General features: G+C 40.4%; 1 protein-coding gene across 1 annotated transcript; it reads left to right on the top strand.

The window, feature by feature from the left end:
• Positions 1–2,439: 2,439 nt before the first annotated feature.
• LOC128743204 (small G protein signaling modulator 1-like) lies at positions 2,440–25,569 on the top strand. The gene is made up of 14 exons (XM_053839735.1): positions 2,440–2,556; positions 11,988–12,190; positions 12,760–12,932; positions 12,992–13,211; positions 13,270–13,491; positions 13,558–13,867; positions 13,931–14,116; positions 14,177–14,316; positions 14,383–14,542; positions 14,603–15,570; positions 15,638–15,762; positions 24,903–25,082; positions 25,143–25,420; positions 25,481–25,569. The coding sequence occupies exons 1-14, from the start codon at positions 2,541–2,543 to the stop codon at positions 25,567–25,569; spliced, it is 3,270 nt and encodes a 1,089-aa protein (XP_053695710.1). The 5' UTR covers positions 2,440–2,540.

Below are 25,569 nucleotides of genomic sequence, written 5' to 3'. Positions count from 1 at the left end.
CGTGAAACGTTTGCTTTGCGATGCTTGGTTTCAATATATGAAAGGAATAAAAACGCTATTGTGAAATATGAATCACAAAAGACTAGGAATTGACGAAAAAGAAATTTGGCTTTGAAATTATTTCTTGAAGTAGGCAGTTGTTCCGACGTTTTTTTGGAGCTTCCCATTAATATTTGCAAACTTTTCGAAGATTTTGCTTTATTACTGAGGAAATTTGTTAACATTTTCTTTAAAAAATTGTTGTTTTACATTATTTTTTTTATGAATTTTTGAAATAAGCTCTAGAAAATCTGTTACCTTGGTATAAATAGGATAAAAAAAAACATAAATCCATGGACTATATTTACAAATTCTCATAAAACTCTTGGATCTTTTGGCCCAAATCTGTACGAAAATTTTAAAAAATGCCCAAAGTTAAGTGAATACAAAATGAATTACAATGAAGGGAACTTTGACATAAATGTAATCAAATTAAATAAAACATGAAAATAATTTCACATTGAATTGAAATAATTGAAATGAGTGAAAAAAATTTAGGTAAAATTGGAACAAAATTGAATAAAAACCTTAAAAAAAGAAAACTAAATGAGCAAATAATAAAGAGCTGATACAGTATTATTGAATCTGAATGAAGAACAAATGTTATCACAGTATTGATTGTTTAGAATTAAAATCTGGTTTTCCCGGTCTGTAGTGATTTTTTTTGATATTATTTTTTCAAATATTATACGAGAAAGATTCATAATATTCATAATATTATGAGCAATGCCAACCTAACGCGAATGGTTAAAGGGGTAAGCACTAGGAATACTGGAGAAATCTATAATATAAAAAAAATCAGCTTAATTTCATTATGCAAGTCATGATTTAGACATTTAAAAAATATAAAATCAACTTATACCGTAAATGCACCTAATTCTGCGCATGGCTCATAATTCTGCGCACTAAATATTTTCCTTAAAAATCAGCATTCTCAAATGAATAGCTCTATGTACACATACCTTTCTAGATGTATTCATTAGGATAAAAATTTGCAGGAATTTAAAAGTTTTGACTGAAAATTAGGTACGTTTACTATATTTATTCCAAAAGATAAACGCAGAATAAAATTCTTTCATAAATTTAGACCACTAGATACAGCTCAAAGTATGAAGATCAGACGCAGCTTCATGTTAAAGAAATTATTGTAATTGTAAGTGGATATGAAAAAAATATCTGGTAGTTTATTCCTTCCTGTAAATAAGAATTTCGAATTTTAAGTAAGAACGGTTTTTTTTCAAATTTTTATGGTAGAAATTTCTAATATCTAAATTAGGTAAAAGATAACACCGAATAATTTTAAGTGGAAGTGCTTTGATCTTTGATGTTGCTATGATAGTAAGCAATTAACACAAAATTAGACTTCTCCATCGTCTCCCAAACAATGGAGGCGCACTGCTAATGGTTGCTGCTTCAGTGGTAGGTATACTTTCCCGTTTCAGTGTAACAAGTGATAACTTCAAAAGCGTCAAAAGTTCACCGTCAGCGGAAAGCTCCCACATGGAAATTGATTTTTCATTTTTGTTTTCATATGCTCCTTCTGACAACAGCAGGCAGGCTTGAAGACCGCACTCTCACCGTACGCTTACCCTGTATCCTGTTTCGCTGCTGCTACGGAAAAAGGCAACCAACAGTTTCCTACATGGGAGCAGTTGCCTTTTTGTTTATGTCCCCTTCGGCGGGAGAGGAAGAGCGATAACTGTTGACTACATACCTACATATCTACATAAAAATGCTGGACAGACAGCCAAATGCTGGGAGATCGAAACATATCAGTGAGAGGTTGGTTGGAGAATCGGCTACACAATCAGCAGCCCGCATTGGAGTCAGGCAGACCCAAGTCAGCAGACGTACTGTAGGTTCGGCCGTGAGAGGATTACTGTGAAAAGTGAAAATTTTCCTAATGCGCTGCTTATAATCTGGAAGTGAAAAACTGCAAATTCACTGGGAAAATTAACTTTTTCGCAGCAATCGAATGGATAAAGAATCGCAGCTGCTAATGGCGTTCCAGATAGCAGTGTAATTTTACTGGAGTTGTGTGTAAAAGTGCCGCTGGGAGGTGAAAAATTAAGCATCGGGACCCATTTTGGCTGCACGATTGCCTCATTTCGAGGTGATGGCGGCGGAGTGTTCGGTTTTGGTAATTGCTCGCAGTCTGCGTTGAAGGTGAAGTTCAACTTCAGTGATGCGATAACGGTCGATGGACGGTATTGCAAAAAGGGCGTCGATATAAGTGAAAAAGTGTAATAAGAAGAGCTGCAAAATTACATGAAGCAGACGGTAAATTGCTCGGATTGAAAGGATTTTCCTTGGCTCGTCTCTTCGAATGGGCGAGCGGGCGTAGAATAGTGTCACCAGCTGGTTGTTTAAAACGACTGTAAAAAGTTCGGAATTAGGCACTGCCGACAGTCGAAATCTCAGCCATTTTTTTCCGTTCCCAATAGTGGTGAAGAGTGTGGCGTTCAGCGATTGGAATATTCGATTAGATACAAACTTGCAATATGTCGCTCCATACAGGTAAATGTTTAGATCCATTGGATCTACATGAAATTGTTTCTGGCTAGTGGTTTTGTTGCACTCGAAGTTATACATAGTTTACGGTTTCTGGCAGTAATGTTTTTGTTTTTATTGGTTTTGTTTAATTATATGCACTGATAATTGGTAGTTTGAGTTCCCGTTGTATAGTAGAGTACAGTCGCTATTTGTAATTTTCAATTTTTCCTTCCAGTTGTGTTACCATCTGTTGTCCTAGTTTCCCCCTCAGCGCATCTGATTCATGCAGGAGGTTTTAGACTAAACTTGGGCAAACGCTGATTAGTAAACAATATGGTATCTATAAGGTTTTTCTCTTGTGTTCCATACGCTGATAACATCCCTTACTATTGAGTTGTAAATGAGGGGATAAAAAAAAGAAAACAGGGCAGGGCACGGTATCACCATGTTGCCATTGGGTGGCTGATGGAACTACATCTTCTATAACGTGTTTGCAATGAGAAGCAATTTGCGAACCATAGGCAAGGGAAGCGAGTGTAATTAAATCAAACATTTATTCAGACATACGGGCGACATTAAAGTGTACATAAACCGAACCGTACGGTGGTGTGGATTTTTTGCGTTATTTGTTATCTTTTGTTAAAGGTAAAATAAAATTACGAAGTTACTCGATGCTACGGAAAATGCTTCGTACCGATGAGTACTGATACCGATCGAATGGGACGACGGGCGACACTATAAAAATAAAATTACAAAACAACTGACATCAATTACTTGCCAATGATTGAAGCAACATAAACTTTAAATCCATCCGAATTAAAAATCTCTCTTGAAAAATAAATTCACACTGGAATGATTAAGAATTACATTTAATTCTGGGGGCATAAAACGCATTTGCAGAAAACTGCTTATAATATAACAGTTTGCCGAGAAAAGTATAAAGATGCTGGCACTGAGATGCCAATGTCACAGAAAATTTGCAAGAGAAAATATCTGGCTTAAATCTTCTGATGTGACATTTTCATTTTAAGCTAACAGTTTACCCTGAAGATACATTTTCGAATTAAGGAATTGATAAATAATCATTGAACACTGAATCCCAACACGATTACCCATCTGTTTGAAATAAGATTTTTAAATAAAATTTTTTTGAAGATGGGACTAAACGTCAAGTCAGCAAATATAACATTCATGACATTAATAAGGCTGTGGCCTCTTCACAGCCCAGCTTTTGGCTTCTGATGTGTACTGGTGATAAAACAATGGCGCTTATTAGAGAATCACTTCATAGTGAAACAAAAGTGAAGTGAGTGCCGTCCTATTATAAAAGTCACGCAAGTGAGAACAACGGCGTGAAGCAAATAATAAAAACCCGAATTAATCCACCTAGCGGTGTGATCTGGCCTTTCTACTACAACAATAAATATTTTTTATTTCTCAGGAACATCTATAAAGTTGACTATATTTTTAAATATCTGTTCCTTATTATTTAAAATTCTTATTTAACAGTAAAATTCAGTATTTGTAAGGGTCATTTCATTTACTTTATCAACACCTTATTTAGTTTTATTATAGTTATAAGTAATTCCTAGAAATATATTTAAAGACAAACGATAATTTTTGCAGATTTAAATGAATATATATAAATTATAAATTACCCGTTTAACGGGCAAGGCTCCAAAGCCACATACGAATTTCGTTTTGAATTGACAATTCAAATTGAAAAATGTGTCCAATGCTGGAAGGTGCATGGGTCGAACTAAGCTATAATCTCAGATTATGACCGGATTCCAACCCACAACACCCGCCAGGGCATGTGACTCGCTGGTACTTGTACTTTTGCATTATAGAGGCGATGGACAAAAGGAGACTGCACAACCCTCCTTATTAAGCTAGCGAGAGCAACATGGGTTGGGTTATTTTTAGACATAAATTGTGCCTCTTCCATCGACCCGAGAAGTTTAATCTAACTTTGTTTTTACTGGCAGGACGATGACACTATGCAGGCCCTTGCGACTTACAACCTTACGAGGTACTGCATGTGACGCTGTTCGTCTGTCAGCGTGTTAGCCGCGATTCTCAGCGCGGGTTTTCGAGGAAAGGCTCCGTTCGTATGAAATAGACCAAACCTCGTGTTTTTTAGTCTTGACCATGAAAAATTTTTTTTAATGAATTTTAAAATTCATTATTTTTCGACCTTCTAGAGTAGCGACCAACGATATCAATGTTGTCCGCGAATCCTTGGAGCATGTGAAATTACGTTATGATTGCACCGCTTTTCTGCACGCCTGCCCTTCCAATAGCATCTTCCAATACAATGTTGAACAGCAGATTCGCGAGCCTGTCACCTAGTTCCACACCATCTAACGTCACAAATGAGTCCGACATCTCACCCGCTATTTTGACGCTTGATTTTGAATCATCAAGGGGTAGCACGTATCAGACTAATTCGATTTGTTGCAAAACCATCTTTAGCCATAATATGCCACAGCTCATTTCGTTTAACTGAATCGTACGCCGCCTTGAAGTCTCTAAACAGGTGGTAAGATTGCAAGTTCAGTTCCTGGAATTTACCGAGGATCTGTCGCAAGGTGAACATTCGGTTTGTCGTGGTGCGTTCCTCTCGAAACCCGCACTGGCATCTGCCAACATAGGTTTCCTGCAACGGCCTCAGTCTATGAAACAGGATGCGGGAGATAATTTTGCAGGTAGAGTTGAGGAGTGTAATTTAATATCGTAATGTAGTAATATCTCATTACTATATCATATATCTATATTTAATATAGTAATATCTCGATAACTGTTGCATTCGAGTCAAAGGCTCTTTTTAAGGGCATACGAGACTTTCCTTTTCCAGACTTTTAGTCCTTCCTCAGTCCATACCTTTGGTAAAACCTGGTGGACTGCAATCCACAGTCGTCCGCCTCCGAATTTCAAAAGTGTAAGCGTTGGTAGCCTCCGCTAAGAAGGTTATCGAGCTTTCGTGTAGGTATTATTCGTTTAAATATTATTTATTGTAAAATGTAAAAGCTGGAAATGTTTGTCGTAGTAGATGGTTTTTCTCCCAGAGTACTACTCAATACCACCCACATAAGAAGCTAGCAATTATCCAATCAACCCTCAGTACGCAGCCTGCCACCTACCATATCCCTCCACCAGAGGAAAAGCAGACCAATTTTGGGGCCGCGCGGATGACAGGACTCGTGTCAGATTAAGAAATGTAAACAATCGGGTGGAAGGTTTGGCTATGTACTTGGCGAGGGCATTGACCGTTGGCGTAGGGCGATGACCCGTCATTAATCACTTATTTAAGCTAGCTATTCGAATTTGGAAAAGACCTTTCAACAGAGGACCTCGAATTGAACGGTCAAGTTATAAAGGACCTACAAATTATAAAGCAAAGAGCTTAAGTGATTGAAGTTAATAGCAGTGAATGTGTGACTTTGGGATCACAGGTAATCCCTTCCCTACATCGTTTTCTCAATTTTACGCCCTCGCCAGCCAACTAACGCTTCTCTCCCAGAACCCCGCAGTGTTAGGTTGGATTGAAATATCTTACGTAAAGCCAAAAACCCTTTGGCAAAGGCGGAATAACATCGCAGTGATCACTAATCCTGTGCGAAAGGATCGGCAAGGGCCGAGCATTTAGACCTGTCATCTAGCGCGGAAGGAGCGGCTAAGGCCGCTGCGCTGGTCAATAAAATCGACGTGCATCCAGGCCGGAAGTGGCGATCACGTGCGGCAGCGAGTTGTGAAGGTGAAAGGTGGTACAGGCTGTGTGTGTATGCTGAAGAAGAGGGGCCCGCCGAAGAAATATAAAAGGTTAGATAGATTAAGAAAGTGGGTGGTACAAAGATCAAAGATAGAAGGTAAAAGTCCAGAAAGTGTGAATAAATTTGTGAAAAGGTAAATCGTGAGTTTTCCATCGACTACCGTCAAACGTGGTAACTTGCAACAGCGGGGTAACATGCAACAACACTATATCGATCGAGCTGGTAGATATAAAAAGCTGTGTTCCGTTAGCTTCAAGAGGCAAGTTATCATTTATTTTTGCATCAAACAATACTAAAGCACACCTGAAGAGTGTAAGATACTTTCGCTAAGTCGGAAACATGCCAGTTTTTCTCTGGATATACTGAAAATGGCCATAGAAGAGGCCAACAAGAAAATAACCTCACTGAGAGAATCGACCAGCACTATGACTGTGTCTAATTAATATCACTCGTAACGTAATGAACATTCATATATTACCTAACCAAAATATCGATGATTTTTAACTCTCCCGCTCCACTTCATGACGCGATTTTGCATAGTGGATATACGACGTGTAATGCGTTATTACACAACTCCCGCTTCCCTAAGTGCGTTACGTAATATGTGAATGGTCCTTAAAGAAGGCAGCCTTAAAGGATCCAGGCAAGGAATATCAACTGCATGAATAATATAAAAAGTTATTTCTGTAATTTCCGCTACAGGGCTCATAATTTTTTTTTCACCAACATGACATAGGACATTTATGCGTATATTCATAGCAAAAGCATTAAAAATCGCAAGTCGGATTATCATTTGCATATTCAAGTCAAAAGAAACTCATAAAAATCTTTAAATTCGTTCAATTTCCAAAAAATATTGCTTGTCGCAAGTTACCCCGTTTGAGGGGTTACCAAAACCAAATTAGTTAAAAAATTCTACAACAGCCAATATTGATCGCATATTTTTTCTCAATATGTGAAATTGTTCTATGCTAGACCTAATAACTTTGTATTAATTAAATGTCCTCAAATGTATTACAGATAAGTTTTCACTTGCACTCATAGTTGAGAACTGTTGCAAGTTACCCCGTTTGACGGTATATCAGGGATGCTTGCTCTTCCGCGAAAACCTCAGGATAGGCGTACCTACCTTGAGGCTTGTTTCAGGGAGTCTCAGCAACGCTCGCGGCTGGGGCTAACCTATAACTTACAAAAATTTGGCAGGAATGCCGTCCTTTCCAGTTGTTTTTCCGTTTTACAGCCCTCTAGCTGCTTTTTCCACCTAGTTCAAAGTTGGCGAATCCACAGCTTGATCATTATCCTCAATCGTTACTCTGTTTCTGTCAACAGCTCCAAGTTGTTCATCATTCGATAGTCCATCGAGATGTTGTTTCCAATGTCTGGCCACCTTCGATCTGTGGGTAATCAGGTCCCACTTCTTACCGTTGCACATAACCGGAGTTGACACGTCCCGGTTCCTGATTCCGTTGATCATTTTAAAGAAGTTTCTCGTATCGTGTCACTCGAAGCAGTTCTGCGCATGCGCATAATAAGCAGTGTTGCGAAGTCTGCACTTCTAATGGTCTAATTTTCTCACACACCACGGTCACGGTCGTCGCTCTCACTCGTCATTGCAAGCCGAGCAGTTGATACCGAATGCTCACGAAGGCCCGCACTCTTATCCGCATGTGATGGCATAAGATAAAGAAGAAAAGAAGTGAAGCAAAATCGGCGGCCATACATTTTACTGACGCTCGCAGGCTGTTGGTTTCGTGAGCGGGTTGCGTAGAACGATGCTGCAAGGCGCTTGCTAGTGTGTCGGTAGCAGAATGTATGTACACAGCACCAGCGGTTGTTTGCGTCAGTAGAGTAAGCGTTAGGAAGCATTAGACGCAGCATCATTTGCTTCTAGCTCGATTTGCAACATTGCTAATTATGTTTCTTCTTCAGCATAGAGCCAGAGTGGCTCGGGTTGTTTCAAGCACTCGTCTCCATTCAACTCGGTTTTGGGCCACTCGTCGCCAATTTCCTAGTCGTCTCAGAAGTCGCAAATCGCTTTCGACCTGGTCAAGCCACCGTGCATGTTGGGCCCCTCTGTTCCTGGTGCCGGTGGGGTTGTTGAAGAAAACTATTTTCGTCGCACTGTCGTCCGGCATCCTTACAAAGTGTCCGGCCCACCGTACTAACTTTCGCTAGATGTACGATAGGCTGCTAACTTTCGCTAGATGTACGATAGGAGTCTCCCCAAGCAGTGCCTGTAGCTCGTAATTCATGCGTCTCCCCACTCTCCGCTTTCAGTTTGTTCTCCGCCAAATATCGTCGGCAGCCGTTCGAACACGGCAAGGGCGCGTATGTCCTCCGTGAGCAGCGTCACGGTTTCAGGTCCATAAAGAACTACCGGTATAATAAGAGTTTTGGACATTGTTAGCTTCGTGCGGCGGCGTATGCTTTCTAATCGTAGCGTTTTACGAAGGGCAAAGTAGGCCCGATTTCCCGCAACTTTGCTAATGGCACGCTTAATTTGTTATCCTTGCAGTACGATTCCATCGCCATGCTCTGCTGTATTGTTCCCTTGTAGTAAATATGAGTGTCGTGTTTTCAATAGGATCTACCGGGGATACCCAAGCGTGCTGGATCAAGTAGAATCCTGACATTCCAAATACCGAGTCCGACTCCAACAATCGTTGTCCTTTGTTCAACTGGGTTTATACCGATTATTTCGTTGTGATTCGTTTACTAAATTATTCGTAGGAGAAGTTTTTTAAGCATGCCGCTTTACTAGCGCTGCGATGCCTAGTTTCGCCAACAGGTTTGCTGTCTTGAATATGGCTGGTGAGACCGAGCATTTTATAAAACATGCCCGCTCCTGACGGTCAACAGCGAGCGTTGCCCCTAACCTGGGGTACATCCCCGCACATTGAGCCCAGTTGATCTTTGATGGAACCGTCCGTATTGGGTTTGCGTTGACGTTTAATTTAGTTCACATGCATGCGATGAAGACGCTTTGTACTTCACTGGTTGATTTTTCTGAGTACATTTCTGAGTTTCCAGTACCAAGAAAATACTTACTTAATTAGCTGCAGGCCGTAGTTTTCTCTGCTGTACGAGGAAGTCGTCTCCATTCCACTCGGTTCATGGCCGCAATTCGCCAGCCACGTAGTTTGCGTAGGGTCCGCAGGTCGCCTTCCACTTGATCGATTCACCTTGCTCGCTGCGCGCCCCTCCGTCTCGTTCCAGTCGGATCATTATTGAGAACTTTTTCCACCTGGTTGTCGTCCGACATCCTCACGATGTGCCCAGCCCATCGCAGGTGACCGATTTTTGTGGTGTGAGCGATGGTTCCCTAAGCAGCTGATGCAATTCATGGTTCGTTCGCCTCTTCCACGTTCCGTCTTCCATCTGCACGCCGCCGTAGATGGTGCGCAATAACTTCCGTTCGAAAACACCAAGGGCGTGCATGCTTCATGGTCTAATCAGCGTCTTGTAGATTGTTAACTTCGTGCGGTGGCGAGCGTCCTACGGAGTCCAAAGTAGGCACGATTTCCTGTCATAATGCGTCTTTGTATTTCTCTGCTGGTGTCGTTGTCTGCAGTAACCAGTGAGCCCAGATGCATGAACTCTTCTACCACCTCGATTTTATTACCGTCTAAATGAATTCGGGGAGGGAGGTCAGCATTCACTTCTCTAGAACCTCTTCCTTTCATGTATTTGGTTTTCGACAAGTCCAATCCGTTTGGCTTCAGCTTTCAGTCCGATGTACGTTTCCGCCATCCTCTTAAAACTACGTGTAATGATGTCAACGTCGTCAGCGAAACCGAGAAGCTGGACGGACTTCGTGAATATCGTGCCACTCGTGTCTATCCCCGCTCTTCTTATCACATCCTCCAAAGCGATATTGAATATCAAGCATAAAAGCCCATCACTTTGCCGTAACCCTCTTCAAGAATCGAGACTGCCCCTGATACTCGAACAACACACATTACTCGATTCATCGTCGCCTTGACCAATCGCGTTAGTTTATCTCGAAATCCGTAGTAGTGAATAATCTGTCATACCGTCACCACCGTATTTCAGCAGCTCACCGGGTAGCTGATCAGCCCCAGCCGCTTTATTGTTCTTCAGTCGACCGATCTCTTCTGCTACCTCCTGGAAGTCGGGGGCTGGTATTCTGTCGTCTTCTGCACGTGCTCCAAGATCTATTGCCATATCGTCACCTTCATGTTCAGCTACATCGCTGTTGTACCAAGAAAATAGGTTGCTTGAATATCACTTAAAGAATAGGCTACAAGTTTATGAACACACATCCATATTAGAGTGACTATATACAGAGTGGCGACAATGTCAAAATTGGAATGATAATTATCTGTCAGTGTCATTCCAATCGAGCAGACAACCTATCCAACGCGTATGCAGGAAAGAGAAAGAAAAACCGAGGATAAACCGCATTGCATACATTTGGGATGACTTGGCGCCACTCTGTATATAGTCACTCTAATCCATATAAGTAATCTTTACTCTACATTTTTCACTTTGACAGCCAGCTGTTATGGGGCTAGTGCTACGATACTATTGACTCTCACAGCATCTCCCAGTGACAGCATGATTCGAACATGCAGGGACTGGCTTCTTAAGGTACCAGTACACTGTTTGCTGAATCATCCAATATTTGATCTATTTCATCAAATAAATTTGAAAACCCGTGTACTGACCCAACCAAATATTCGAACAAATTTTATTTTTCAAATAGTGGGGAATTTCAATTTTAAAGTTTTACGATCATTCACAGGCTGCGAGATATTTCATTCGTTACACTCTTATTAAATTTTTCTTCACAAGTTTATTAGATTTCGAGTAATATTGTAATTTATTGTTTTATGATATTTTTCTTATGAGATTCATAGGGAATCCAACAGATTTTTTTTGTTAGATTATAGTCACTTTAACCAGCTTGGGTCATTCGTGACTTCTGTGGGGTTGGGATTTGAACCCGGGTCCTCGGCGTGAGAGGCGTGAATGCTAACCACTACGCCGGGACTGATCCCTAAGTTCCAATAGATTGGTTGACAAGAAAATTGAATAAAAGAGCGCGTAGCTCACTACTGAATATCGCTTTAAAATATGAAATCAATTTGTTTTATTTGTTTTTACCCAAAAAACTATTACTAATCGTGAAACTAATATCTGTTTTATATAGAATAGAATAATTTTTTGACTCACATAAAAAAGAAGATTTTCAATTCAGTGCTTAGTAATACTGAATATAAAGCTCAATTATGTTTATATCACCCATAACACGCTTGGGATTACAACGGGGCGAGCTGGGCTGGATGTTTAGTAGATTTATTGATTGATTTATTATGTGCACAAGTTTTCGTTTTCGTTTCCTGTTCAAGATAGACAACAAGCTTTACGCTTCCGTTTTATCAACACACTAGTCACCGCCAATCAATGTATTAGTAAATGTTTGTTCTCGTTTCTTCTCCCATATTTTTCGTCGTTTGTTCGATTGACCATGCGTGTATCACTTGTGCGCCACCCGTCACGCGTTCCACCGGCTTGCAACATTCTTGGTAATACCGAATGAAACATTGTATGTCCATAAAACACGTATTTTGTCACTCACCCGTCACTGTTTGGCACCAAATCAATCCAACCATCTTCATCATGACAAACAAAAACTCTCAGATAATATTGATTTTAAAGAGAAACTGATAGCCGCCGTCAAGAAAGAGGTCAAACAAGTGATGGAAGAAGCGGTCACCAAGAAGTACATTCACGAAGAGTCCGGTTCGGTGACTTCGTTGTGTGCCGCCGTGGAAGCCTGCCTTAGCCAGGGACTGCGACGACGGGCCTTGGGTCTGTTCAAAACCTCATCGACGACGGCGTTGCTCCACAAGGTGGCCAAGGTGAGTACCGGGGGCTTAAAACTTGACATAGAGAGCACTTTGTGATGAGTGCTTGCGGCTAGGAATTGAACACCCTTCCCTCTCTTACTGTAGACGCCATCCAAAAGCTGTGTTGTTCCCTTAGAGGACTATTAGAGTACCTTTCTGACCAGTTCCAAAATTCCATCAGTGAACACTTATTCTCGTGCCATCAGAAAGCAAACGTTTGTAAAAATCTCCAGGTACTGTTTTTGTCGACTTTTGTTTTTCCCCTTTTGAGTACACGGTAAGAGATGTAGAATCGTTTTGTTTCTTGTATAGATGCTTCCGTTTCGGAAACGGTATGAACCTACTTTTTTTGTTGTAATGTAGAGCATTTCCGGAGCAGCTGTCTCCAAGTTCGAATGTTGCGTACGTTTTACAATTAGTGTGTTCTAGCGTAATTGTGGGAGAGTTTGTTTGCGCTTTTAATGAAATGGAACAGCCAACTGTAGATTTTGTACATAAACACGATTACATCACGACTGAAGACAACGTGCTAAACAACATTTCCGTAAATATTGCGTATTTGTTTCCTAACTATCCTACAGCATTGTCCCGAAGCGGCTCTTATTAGCAAGAAGGTACAGGAAATAGAAAATAACGATCCTAATAAACGGTCCTCGTCCAGCAGTGATAGCACAAATAAACCACCAATTTTGAAGAAAGGCAGTAGCCATTCGGTATCGACTACGACTCCTCCATCGTCGCCACCGGTTATAAAGTAAGAATCACTCGATTTTTCTTCCAACATAATTCAATTATCTGTCTTTGTTTCCACAGATATCTGTGGATTCGACTAGCATTGTACGAGAAAAAACTATCGCGCATAATTGATCATTTGGTGTCTAACGCAACCCGGTATTACGATCGAGATTCGCTCGTCGCGGATCCTGACTACGGCTCCATACTGAGCTCGCTGCTGGTTGGACCCTGCGCGTTGGACTATTCACGTGCCAAAACTGCAGACCATTTTTGGACAGATCCACCGGCGGACGAATTGGTAGGTTTCGAACAGAATTCGATACTGGTACTAGACAAATCATTCCATCAAATCGTAGGTCCAGCGTCACCGCATCAGTTCGGTCAATCCAACGTCACCAGCAATTCGAAGACCAATGTTGAACTTCAAGCGTAGTCTTCACACGAGCTCGGACGAAGGCAGCATGTCATCCTTCAAGTCCAATTCGTTAGTATCCGCTTCGAAGGACTATGTGGAATCGCTGCATCAGAATTCCCGTGCTACCTTGCTGTACGGGAAGAATAACGTTCAAGTACTGCCGGTAAGGTCCTCACAGTGACACTGTCCAGTAGCTTATATTACCGTAAGATGATTTTTATCTTTGCAGAAAGATGCCAGCGAGCCGATGCCCGGTTATCTAAGCTTGCATCAAACCATCCAATCGTTGACTATCAAGTGGACTCCGAACCAGTTGATGAACGGCTACACGGAAGCGGAGAACATCGATAAAAGTTCTTACTGGAACTACGCACTAAACGTGAATGTCGACGAAATTGTGTACGTTCATTGTCACCAGGCTCGCGGAGGAGACACCGGCGGCACAATCATTCTTGTGGGACAAGATGGCGTACAGCGACCACCGATTCTGTTCCCGGAAGGAGGACATATGGCAGCGTTTTTAAGTTGCCTGGAAACTGGTGAGATTGTACTTGCAAAAACATTCGATCAAAAAGTTATTAGGTATTTTTTCCCTTTTAAAGGTCTTCTGCCACATGGCCAGCTGGATCCACCGCTGTGGTCACAGCGTGGTATCGGTAGGATTTTCCCATGGCCGCACAAGTCCCGTCGCAGACCACTGCCATCGTTGCTGGAGGCCGCTACTAGCGACGAACTTCCGATCGACTACGTATTTCGGGTTGTTAACAAAAGCAATACTGAAGAGTTTCGTACGTGTTTCACAATTCGGTTAAAAACGCTGTTATAACATTAGTCCCTTTTTTCCGCAGTGGCCACCCATTCGATTTTGGATATCGGAAGAACTAGCCCCCGCTACAGGGCACAGCTGAGCAGTTGTTCGACCAACGAAAGTAGCGACTGTTCCAGTAAGAGTCTATCGATTGATGCTATGTCTATCGACAGTCCAAATGTAGGTTCTTTTTGATGTTCTCAAATGCTTTGCAAATGCATCATTAATTTCGTTGCATATTTTCAGCCGGTTACAAATCAGTCCACCAGCATTGCTCTGGTTTGCTCAACAATGAAAAGACAGATTATTTCTAGGGCTTTTTACGGCTGGTTGGCGTACTGCCGCCATCTATCGACAGTTCGAACACATCTATCCGGTTTGGTTAATGGGCGAATAACGCCAGATAGTAAGTGACCATTCAATTTTATTTGTCCTCGATACAGCAGATAATCAAACTTTTTTTCAGTCGGAGCTGAGGATGGCCTCACGCGTGCTCGCTGGGAAGGACTCCACGACGAGAAAGGCGTGGTAGCGGACGATCAGGAAGTGTACCGATTGGTTTACTACGGAGGAGTTGAGCATGACATCAGGCGAGAGGTTTGGCCGTACTTGTTGGGGCATTACACTTTTGGCACCACACCAGAGGAACGGGCGGAATTGGATGAGACTACCAAGCATTACTATGAGACTACAATGAGCGAGTGGTTGGCTGTTGAGGCCATCGTACGTCAGCGGGATAAGGAAAAAACGGCGGTGGCTGTGGCGAAGCTCAGCTCCGGGAGTGGCAGTTTGGAGAATAAGAGCAAGGACGCTGAGATGGAGGATGAAATGGAGAATGAGGTGTTTGAAGAGAATGGCTTTTCCGATATGTCCGAGCCGGAGGTGGATGATGATGAAGAAAATTCTAAAGCAAAACAGGCGAAATCTGGCGAGGTGGTGGAAAAAGCCGAGGTAGAATACATAGAAAAGCAGGGATCGCCCAACCGGCTGGAGTTACCGCTGTCGGATCACAGCAAAGACATAGACAGCAATAAAAGTTCTCCTTCAGATTCATCGTACGCTACGGTGGGAAACGATTTCGTAGACGTTGCCGATATGCTGCCAGTCACGATGAATGTGGTTGATGGTTCTAATGAGGACGATGCTGAAATAATTGCCAATGGACAGGATAAGCAAAATGGTGATGATGACGAGGAGGAAGAAGAGGAGGATGACGATGAGGGTTCGATTCAATCTCCGAGTCATCCACGGGCTGTGATCGTTACGGATGCCTCCATAGATGTGAGCATGTTGAACGAATCTAGGGAGCCAAATAATAATATATTGGAGCCGCTGCCAGAGGAAGCAAGCAATGCCGGTATTCAGCTGGATGCATTGCAGGAGCCGAAGTCTACTTGCGTGTCACCGGCGAGTTCGAATGGAGGAATTTATAGCGTAAATATATGAAAAACAAGTTTTGAATAAAATGACTCCCAAAGTGAGACTGTTATTATACTTACAGAGCGAGTTGCTGGAATCGTTCGGTCTTAATCTACATCGAATTGAAAAGGATGTGCAAAGATGCGATCGAAACTATTGGTATTTTGCCAACGAAAATTTGGATAAACTGCGGAATGTGATATGCACGTGAGTATTTTATGTCGAGAATCTATGTTTTTGGGGAGTAATGCGTTTCACTTATGAACATAAGAGATTGTAGTCGTTTATGGACTTAATAGATTCAGAATTGGTTTCGAAAGCAAACGATCTTAGATTCTGGATGGAAAATGTCAGTATATTTTTCTAGCAATGGACTATTTCTGCTCAAGTGCAGATTCGCTCCTAAAATGTCTGAAAAGGACGATTATAGCGATGTCATTCGTAAACACCAGAGGAATATGAAATTCCCCGTTAATGATATCGTTTCATTACATATTTGTTCTTAGCAACGTACCTTTAAGACTGATTCTAGAGCTATTCGTAGATTAAGCTTTGATCCCTCCGCCGTAATTAACATTGGCAAACGTAATCAGTTTCTTCATCGTAAAACAACATTCGCTTTACTGAATTGTACGTTGCTTTGAAATTCACAAACAGACTATGTAGGGGATAGGGGCTCTGTAGCCGCAAAGTCAAGTCAAACTATTTTCAGCGTGGGTTTACTCACAAGCCGCTTATTACCCCTTCTATATTACCTCGACGAACCCTCTTGATAGTGCAAAAAATCACTCGGATAGTCAACGTACTGGTTAGCACCGCCAGGGATGGCTATAATTGGGGACAGCGCGGTCATTCGAAACGAGGTGAATACAGTAAAGCAAGCATTGTAGGAAAAATAAAAACTCAGCACACATAAAGCACACATAAAAATATATAAGCTTATCGCTCACTCAAGCGTCATGAAGCGATTCTCTCGAAAACTAGCGTGGTATTCGCCGACAAAGGATTCCGATATGTTCTAATATGATAGAGTGATTTCTATGTTCAATCGAGTCTCGTCCTTTGGCATTTGATTATTCTCTCACATATTTGTACTTAAAAATATGGTCTTGCGGAATGCATTGTTTAAGGAAATTCGGCCAGGATACCCTACTTCTCGGCTTCCCTGCTATTTTTCAGTTCAGCTCCTCCTGTGTTACTGGATTATGTCATGATCCCAAATCATGTTTCCGTTTGATTCGTCTGTTTTTACCAATCAGTGATGTCTGAAAGTACTTTTTCCACCCGCATATAATCGTCGGTTTATCAGTAAGTAAGTTGTTGTCCTTATAATTACACCTCACTGGTTTACCGAGGAAAACGTGTATATCAACGTCGCGTACTATAAGACCGACGTTCGGGAGAAGGTTGTGCCCCCGGCACTTCGTGACCTGTACGGGAAAGATCATCACGTCTTTCAACAGGCTGTAAAAACAAGGTTTTTCACCCATATAAATGAATTCACGGTCATCGCAATAGTGCTATATTTTATTAATAAATTTCTCCGAAGACACTACCCTTGAAAAATTTCACATTTTTACCAATGGCTAATGCCCGCTTTTTGGCGATTTTGTACCACCGTGCAATGAACAAAAGCCTTACTAGACCGCCAGTTCTTTATGGACTTGTAGCCGTGACGCTACTCACGAAGGACCTTGCCGTGTTCAAGCGGAAGGTACTGCGGACGATATTTGGCGGAGTACAAACTGAAAGCGGAGAGCGGCGGTGGCCACCCTAAGCGTCAAATAAAAAAATATGGTTCTAAAATTTGTGTTGCTAGGAACAAACACATCAAATTTGAACAAAATTGGAGCACTTTTAAAGTTTCTCCTTTTCCTATCAATGTATTCTTAGATTTCAGTACAAGTTGTAGCGTAAAACAAGGCAAAACATTCCTTTACACGATATTTTAGTGAAAAACTCGATCGTCGTCCGTTCTTTTGATTTTTTTCAACCCGCACAACAGGCATGCCTTCTTGAAAATCTCTGGTAAAAATATCGAATTGGCATTTCGCCTGTAGTACAAAATCCTGGAGTAAAATGGGGTCAATCAGATTTCTAGATTATGTTGTATTAAAATAAAATTATTCATCTACCCTTTTCCTAAAATTTTTCTACTTTCCTTACCACAGAATCTTAAATTAGAGAGAGAGACTGTGCCGTCATCCGGGGTTACTTGCAACACTTCTGCGCGTCACGCGTTTGACAGCTCTAACGCATTTGTTTGTTTACATAACCATTTGCAGCCAATGGCGTTTCAAAAAAGGGACGTTGACCTATTGTTTAGTTAAGTTTGATCCATTATATCATTGTTTTACTTGTTTTCATACGACTGGAAAGTAATTTCACTTTCAGAGTAGGAAAAATGGATGTGCAAAGTTGCATCAGTTCATTGACATGAAATTATTTTTTATCGGTTGGTTCCCGTACATAATTAGTGCATCATATAAGCTAACAAATAGCAACTTTGAGCTTTGTAACGATGAATTCGTGTTGTTACTTCCAGTATGGTGCGGCTTGCAGCACTTGTAAAATAGATAATTATCGTACTAGACAGTATGTACAAAATAAGTTTGCATCTGTACGATGTTATTTTGTCTACTGCCATCTCCAGAAAAATTAAAATTGTGAAAAATGCCACGTGCCTCGAAACGGCAATTTGAAGTTCGCCGACATGCTGCATTTTCACCGAATATCTCTAAAAAAGCGATAGACAAAATTAGGAAACAAAACATGCCACCAGTATCTCTTGTTTTAGTAAAAATACACTCAAAATATCTAAAAATAGTCAGTCGCGGTTTGAAATCAAATTTAAAACATAAGAAACGCAAAATCAGAAAAGTGTTGCAAGTAACCCCGTTTACTGGGTAAATTGCAACACCCCTATTTTCAGTTCATTCTACAGATTCATTTAGTTGGTATTTTTTGTCATAATCATAACGGGTGACAACTCAAATTTTGGAATTTTTTTGAGGCCCCTATACTCCACAACAAACAAGGTCAGAGAGAAATGAGAGTATGTATGTGTTAGCTTTCTCTCTCTCCTCTTTTTCTCAATATCTTTTGTTTGGTTATGCTTGGCTTGTTTTGCTTAAAATGACGTCGAAACAAGAAGCATTTCGGGAGCGCGTTGTACACTTCTACGAACTGCAACAGAAATCTCGGCAAAAAGTACACGGTACAACATTTAAAAAGCGAATATGTTGCGGCTTCGACTGTTTACCATATCCTAAGATGCCCAACAACTATACAAAGCTTACAAAGTTTGCGAAACAGATGCCTCAAAACTATTTTTAAACTTCCGGCACTTTATCCTACGAATCTACTTTATAAATATTTCCGTTATTGGGGTTACGTGAGCAACAAACGATTACTTTTGTTTACAATGTCATGTATAAACATACTATGCATCATAACATGTCTTTTACTATACAAAATAGTGTACGAAACAAGCGACAAGCTAGTAATCTTTTATCGATTCGTGCTGCCTCCACCTTTGGTCAATGCAGAATCATGTACCGCGGTCCCCTTATATATAACTCCATACCCACAGATCTTAAATATTTATCAAATGCTGAAATCTTCAAAAATAAATTAAAGCTGTATCTTAAGGAGAAAATAACTAGTTATTTATTGTAATGCGCACAATAATTTATAATGTGATCATATAGGTAAGTAAATATTAATCCTATTAATTAAATTTGTATAGAGTAAGGAGGGGTAAAAGTGCGATGCGGGTAAAAGTGCGATTCAATGATTTATCGGTGCAGATTCCGAGTAAATTTTCTACATTGGCATGGATAGGTGACTACTTTGATAGCTTGAATCTAACGTAAGCTTTGGTTGCTTACGAAGCATAGTTGCTGAATTATGTGCAAATATTATTTTATGGCGGTTTTGATGACATTTTTCGTTAAACGGCAAATACGATATCAACAGGAGGATATTACTTGTTAAAAATTTGTAGCAGCGTTTTACATCACTCACATATCTGTTTTGAAAATCCGGCGAAAATAATTTACAAAATATATTTCGCTTTTCCGTAATTTAATTTAAGGGGGCATAGTAGGGTATTGTCGTTATCGTCGGGCCACTGTTATGGTCGGGCCATCACGATTTTACAGTTTTAGTAACTCATGATATCTATGATACAACCATTATAAAACTTCTTACTGTGATAGCTAACTTTTCACAATATTGTGAGTTTTAATTGTGTATTCAAAACACCCGTACTGAATTCAGTGACTAAATCTTACAAAAAAAGTTTTCCAGGCGCAATGAACTTTACTTTAAGAAATGATTCATGAAATGCAATTATCGAGATAAATTCTGAAAATGTATGAAGTGTGTTGTGTTGCACACGAAGACTATAGAAAATTCCCCTTCAGTAAGGTGTTTGGGAAGGCTAAGGTGAAATACTAGAAAAGCGCTATTTGTAAAGGTCGGGCCACTTGGGTAGTCATGATTGGGCCACCATAATTTTAAGCGCAGAAGCGCAATAATCGCTAGAGAATGTCAGTCACATAAAATGTGATGAAATAAAGCAAAATTAATACGATAAAAACCTAGTTTTTTGTTGTTTTTTCATTGGAGTTGTGCACTTTGGAAAAGGCGATTGTAGCAATATGGATTTTACAAGATCGCCAAAATTTCGCAAAAATGCAACTAGAAATAGGGTATTTGTACCTATATGAGTCGTTGTTCTCGGAATTCATTCTTTTCATGTCTCTATATAGAATTCCAATACGTATGTCTTAGATTTTCTGCGGTGGCCCAACCTGCACAACATGGCCCGACTATGACAACATTTTTTGTCTTCACGTAAATGCCTATAACTTTTTTATTTTTCAAGCAATCAGTTCGAAACTTTCCGGAAATATACCTTATTCTTAAACCTTTGCAACGATGTATTTAGATTTCCAAAATTCCTTTTGAAGCGAAAGTTATGGGCGAATTCCAAAACGTGGCCCAACCACGACAACACTCCCCTACTTTTTCAACTTAAAAAAATCGAATTTATTTTATTGATTATTTCGAAAGATTAACATTTTGACCATATGTGTTTCAAGTCATTTCAATGAATTCCAAAAATTGACAAAGTTACAGCTATTTGTACCGCGCATGTCTGGAGCGATTACACGGCGAATAAAAAGTTCAACGTCGTTTTTCTCGAAACCAGGTTTTGAAAGTCGGTACCATAAATATCTCAAGAACGGCTCAAGCAATTCTCATGATTCATTTTTTGTTTTAAAGCCAACAAAATTATTTAGTGTTTGACTCATCCTTTTTTTGATATTATTATTTTTGTATTTTTTAGAAATGTTGAAAATCAATTTTTTCGACTAAAAACCTTACTTTTATATTTGAATGTCCGCCATTTTGTTATACGTTCGAATTTTAAAAAAAGGATGGGTCAAACACGAGATAATTTAATATACTTTCATGTCGTTTTGGAATTTTTCAATTCGGATAAGACCCCCAGCGCCAATCCATGGTACCGCAAATCATGTTTTTTTCGAACGATCATGTTCAAGGAGCCGCAGGGGAGAGGGGAAGAGGTTCACATATGCAGACAAAATTGTAAATATTAGTATAAAGTGCAATGTTTGGAATGCAAAAAACCCGAATCGATTCGCTTTTCGCGTTATCGAGAATAAAATATTTGAAATTAAGCTAAAAATATGGTGTTAAAAGTACTATGCCCCCTTAACCCCGTCAAGCGCATAGCGGGGTAAAAGTTCGATTCACGGACGGGGCAAAAGTGCGATTCATGGACGAGGCAAAAATGTATAGTTAATAATATAAAGGTTTATGCACTATATTACAGATACTAGAAATGAAAGATCTGCAGAAAACTGTGTGCTCTACAGATGTTGGCCGAAGAAAAACAATGTGTTTCCGCTGATGAAACAAAATCCAAACGTTTGGAAAAGTTTCGATCTAACGGAGGCTGCAATACACGAGCGCAAAATGGAAACGGTGCAAATTGAGAATATCCTTACCGAAGAATAACGCAGATTGAAGATAATATGGTTTTGTTAGCTACTGCTGGGCTAATTTCGTGGATTCTAGCTTCGAACTTTTGCCCCGCGGTATTCGCACTTTTGCCCCGCTAGTGGGGTAAAAGTGCGAGTCTGCACTTGATCAGAAGAAAGAAGAATTTATTTTGCAAAACACTATTACCGCAGATGATTTATAGTTCAATGTAAAGACATTGAGTTACTGCATCACTATAAAATATATTATGTTGTTGTCCTTCTTTATATCTCACGAAAATTGATAACAACTTCAAACATCGCACTTATGGCCCGCCCTACTCTATATTCAAACAAACAAGCCCCTTAAAAGGAATATAATTCCACTGTGGCTTGTATTATATGTAGTAACTGGTCTTCTCTCACTTATTATTATTTTTATTTGAATGTGTCCATTACCAGGGGGCTCTCTGTGTGAGCTTTTTGGTGTGGGTGTGAGCGGAGGGGTAATTAAAAAAATAAATAAAACAAAAACTATTCGCAAGCAAGGTAGTAGGAGACCAGCCAAAATTATGGACGCAGAAGGACATCGTTCTATTTCTCATTTCATCAACAACAAGCCCTCTGGTTTGGCTATCAATTAAGATGCAGCAGACGAATGTTTGAAGAAAATTTTGATCCCGTTTCTACAAAAACATCATGCAGATGAACAATACATGTTTTGGCCGGATAGAGCATCATTGTATTACGCCAAAAAAAAACACAATCGTTCATGAATGCCCATTCGATCCCATTTTACCCAAAAACCACGACCCGAAAAATCAGTCTCATTGCGCCCAATCGAAGATTTATTCGGGATTTTGAGCTCCTTGGTGTATAAAAATAACTGGAGAACCACGAATTGCAAACAGTGGATTGGTAGAATCAAGAGATTGATTCGCAAAGTAGACATGACGGCCGTACAACGCTCCTGTTTCGGCGTCAAACGAAAGCTTCGCCGAGCAGCCGATTACGGACCGTTTTCAAATGTACACTAATTTTTTTCAACAATGAATAATATATGTTTAATTTCGGTAAATCAGATCTTCTTCAAGTATCTTTGTCTTTTTTGACAGCATGAGATAAAAATTCCAAAATTTTAGTTGTCACCCGTTAAATCAAAAGTACTGACCACTATACAAGTTTTGGCTAGTTACACTTGGACCTAAACAGTACACTTCGAAAGTTATACCAAGTCAAAGTTCAAAAGTGTTGCAAGTATCCCCGGATGACGGTACATGATTCTTTCAAAACTTTTAGAAAGCAAGGGTGAATAGAGCAAAATGGGCTACTACTCGTCATTTCTGCGCGTAGAGACCATCACCATTCGAATTGTCGTGATTTTTTACGTAAGAAAAATCACTTTGACCCCTAAAAACAGCGGCAACAAAAAGTTCCGTAAATTTAAGTTATGAACTCTGCAAAAGGTAAATTATTTTAGTACCTAATTCAGATTTTACTTATAAGAATCATACAATTAACTTACTATTAACACATCTGCAAACGATTTTGTATGTTTGGTCCGAGTCGGCAAATACTCCCGCACCTCTCGTCTTCAAAAGATATCCAAATGTTGCTGTATTTCTTACCAGGATGATTCCAGTGCGGCTACGATATCTTTCGATTCTGCTGCTTGCTGGCAAACATCGCTTAAACTGCCCAGTCAAAGTGGCAAACATCTACGCGATTTGCCGATACGTAAGAGGGCGAGAATTGGCTACACCTTCGGCTTCTACAACTAGGGTTATTAGCGCCTCGCCATCCAACTTGCTGTGACTCTTGATGGCTACGTCAATCACCGAAAAATATCAATAAAATCCTCAATTATAATCGCACGGTGATCCAAACAACGGGAATATACGTCAATTACTGTTTTCATGGAGTGCACCATGCGTTCTCAGGTGCCCCCCATATGGAGCATTTCGAGAAGGATGAACACCTACTTTATCGTGGTAATGGTAAACGTGGCAGCTAGCTGTTGCAACAGTCGGTTTACTCCACGGAAATTAGTTCCGCTATCGGAATAGATCGCCGCTTACGATCTACGATGGACAATGAATCAGCAAATGGTCTTGACGCAGAAACTAGTGCTATGGCTGGACGACCTCCATATGAATAGCCCGTGCAATGAGGCAGGTGAAAACTGTAATCTAGCGTTTCGCTTTGCTCCTGCCATCCTTCACTAACATTGGTCCGAACTAGGGATGGAACATCATTGATTTTGAAGTGAGTTATCGCCAGACGCACAGAGATCACGATCCGTACAGTACATTACAAACAGTGAATCTTAAGAATTGATCACAAACTTTTGTTCTCTAAACAGTCTCAGCAGTCGATCACAGTGTTACATCTAACCTAGCTGCGAGAAAAAGGGTTACTCATGTTGTTTGTATTGGGAGTCATACGCCGCACACAACCAATCGTCTGTAGGGTAACCTAATTATTTTGTACCCCTTCGGCAGCTGTACATAATTTGGACACTTACAGCAAAATCAAATAGAATCCAAATTATGTACGCTGTTCAACGGGTTCAAAAAAGGTTGGTTACCCTATCTGTTATATTTCTCAACGCAATCATGCAATGAACATGATCTGACATGAGGTTCATCATAATCTGTACAGATCGCGACAAAGTATTTGTCGTTTACAAGTAGTGATGTCAATGAATCAATCTGATCGGTCCTATGATTTGATCGCTAGAAGCGATTTCTTTTTCATCCGAACAGATCTAACCCGCCGGTTTGCGTACTGCTAAAAAGATATCGGTCCTCAAACATGTTCCGCGGCTCGAAACAGAACATGCATGGCAAGTTTGATGGGTTTGATCCGGAATTATGGCGCTGCATACAGATATCCCTTCTTGTCAAAGGCCACTTCCCCATTTATGTTCCGGACACGTGTACATCTATTTTCGTATCGCGTGGTGAATGAACAACTGGTTAAAACCACATTAAAATAAAAATTAAAAAAAAAAAAATATTTTCGTATCGGTAATGCAGTCTATCGGTTAGGTCAACCCTTTTGACCTCCAATTACTTATGCATCAACGAAAGAGAAACAAATCCTTTTTCTTAATTTAACATTGATCCTTGTTACTGACCACCCCCCTTTTTGTGAAGCCCGCAGTGCTTGTTCTCTTATGTCAAGAGACATGTGTGCTATTTTTGGAGAACGGTCTAGGCGTTCCGGAGTTATGTCGGAATGTACTCACGTTCACTTTTATATATTTGGATAGGTAGATTTTCACACTTTTAACCAGATATTTAATTATGCCCTATTCTTTGCATTCTCCAGGTACGTGTGGGAGCATTTGGATGTCGGGTATATGCAAGGAATGTGCGATCTGGTGGCACCCCTGTTAGTAATTTTCGACGACGAGTCATTGAGTTATGGCTGCTTTTGTCGGTTCATGGAAAGGATGATTGAAAATTTCCCCAACGGTGGAGCGATGGATATGCATTTTGCCAATATGAGGTACGATGGTGGAGGTTTATATGATTAGAAGATTTGCGTTAATATTTAAAATTCTTCTAGGTCACTGATTCAGATTCTGGACTCGGAAATGTACGACCTGATGCATGCACACGGGGATTACACACATTTCTACTTTTGCTATCGGTGGTTTTTGCTCGATTTTAAGCGCGAGCTAATCTATGCGGATATTTTCTCTGTGTGGGAAACTATCTGGGCAGCAAAACACGTGGCTTCGGCCCATTTCGTGCTGTTTCTGGCTCTTGCCCTACTCGAAACCTATCGGGATATCATATTGTCCAACAGTATGGATTTTACTGACATAATAAAATTCTTCAACGGTAAGTTGCTAAGCATTTGCTGTATAAAGATTTATATTATTTTCTTTTTTGCCGTCACAGAAATGGCCGAACGCCACAATACGCCCGCCGTACTGAAACTAGCAAGGAATCTAGTCCTGCAATTGCAAACTATCATAGAAAATAAATAA

This window comes from Sabethes cyaneus, chromosome 3 (genome assembly GCF_943734655.1).
Source record: "Sabethes cyaneus chromosome 3, idSabCyanKW18_F2, whole genome shotgun sequence".
Taxonomy (NCBI): Eukaryota; Metazoa; Arthropoda; class Insecta; order Diptera; family Culicidae; genus Sabethes; species Sabethes cyaneus.
This window is presented reverse-complemented; position numbering and strand designations above follow the sequence as displayed.

Coding starts and splice junctions, on each gene's coding strand:
- LOC128743204 (XM_053839735.1), top strand. Junction 13,212..13,269: donor ATCCACCGGCGGACGAATTG/GTAGGTTTCGAA, acceptor ATCAAATCGTAG/GTCCAGCGTCACCGCATCAG. Junction 15,763..24,902: donor CTGCGGAATGTGATATGCAC/GTGAGTATTTTA, acceptor TGCATTCTCCAG/GTACGTGTGGGAGCATTTGG.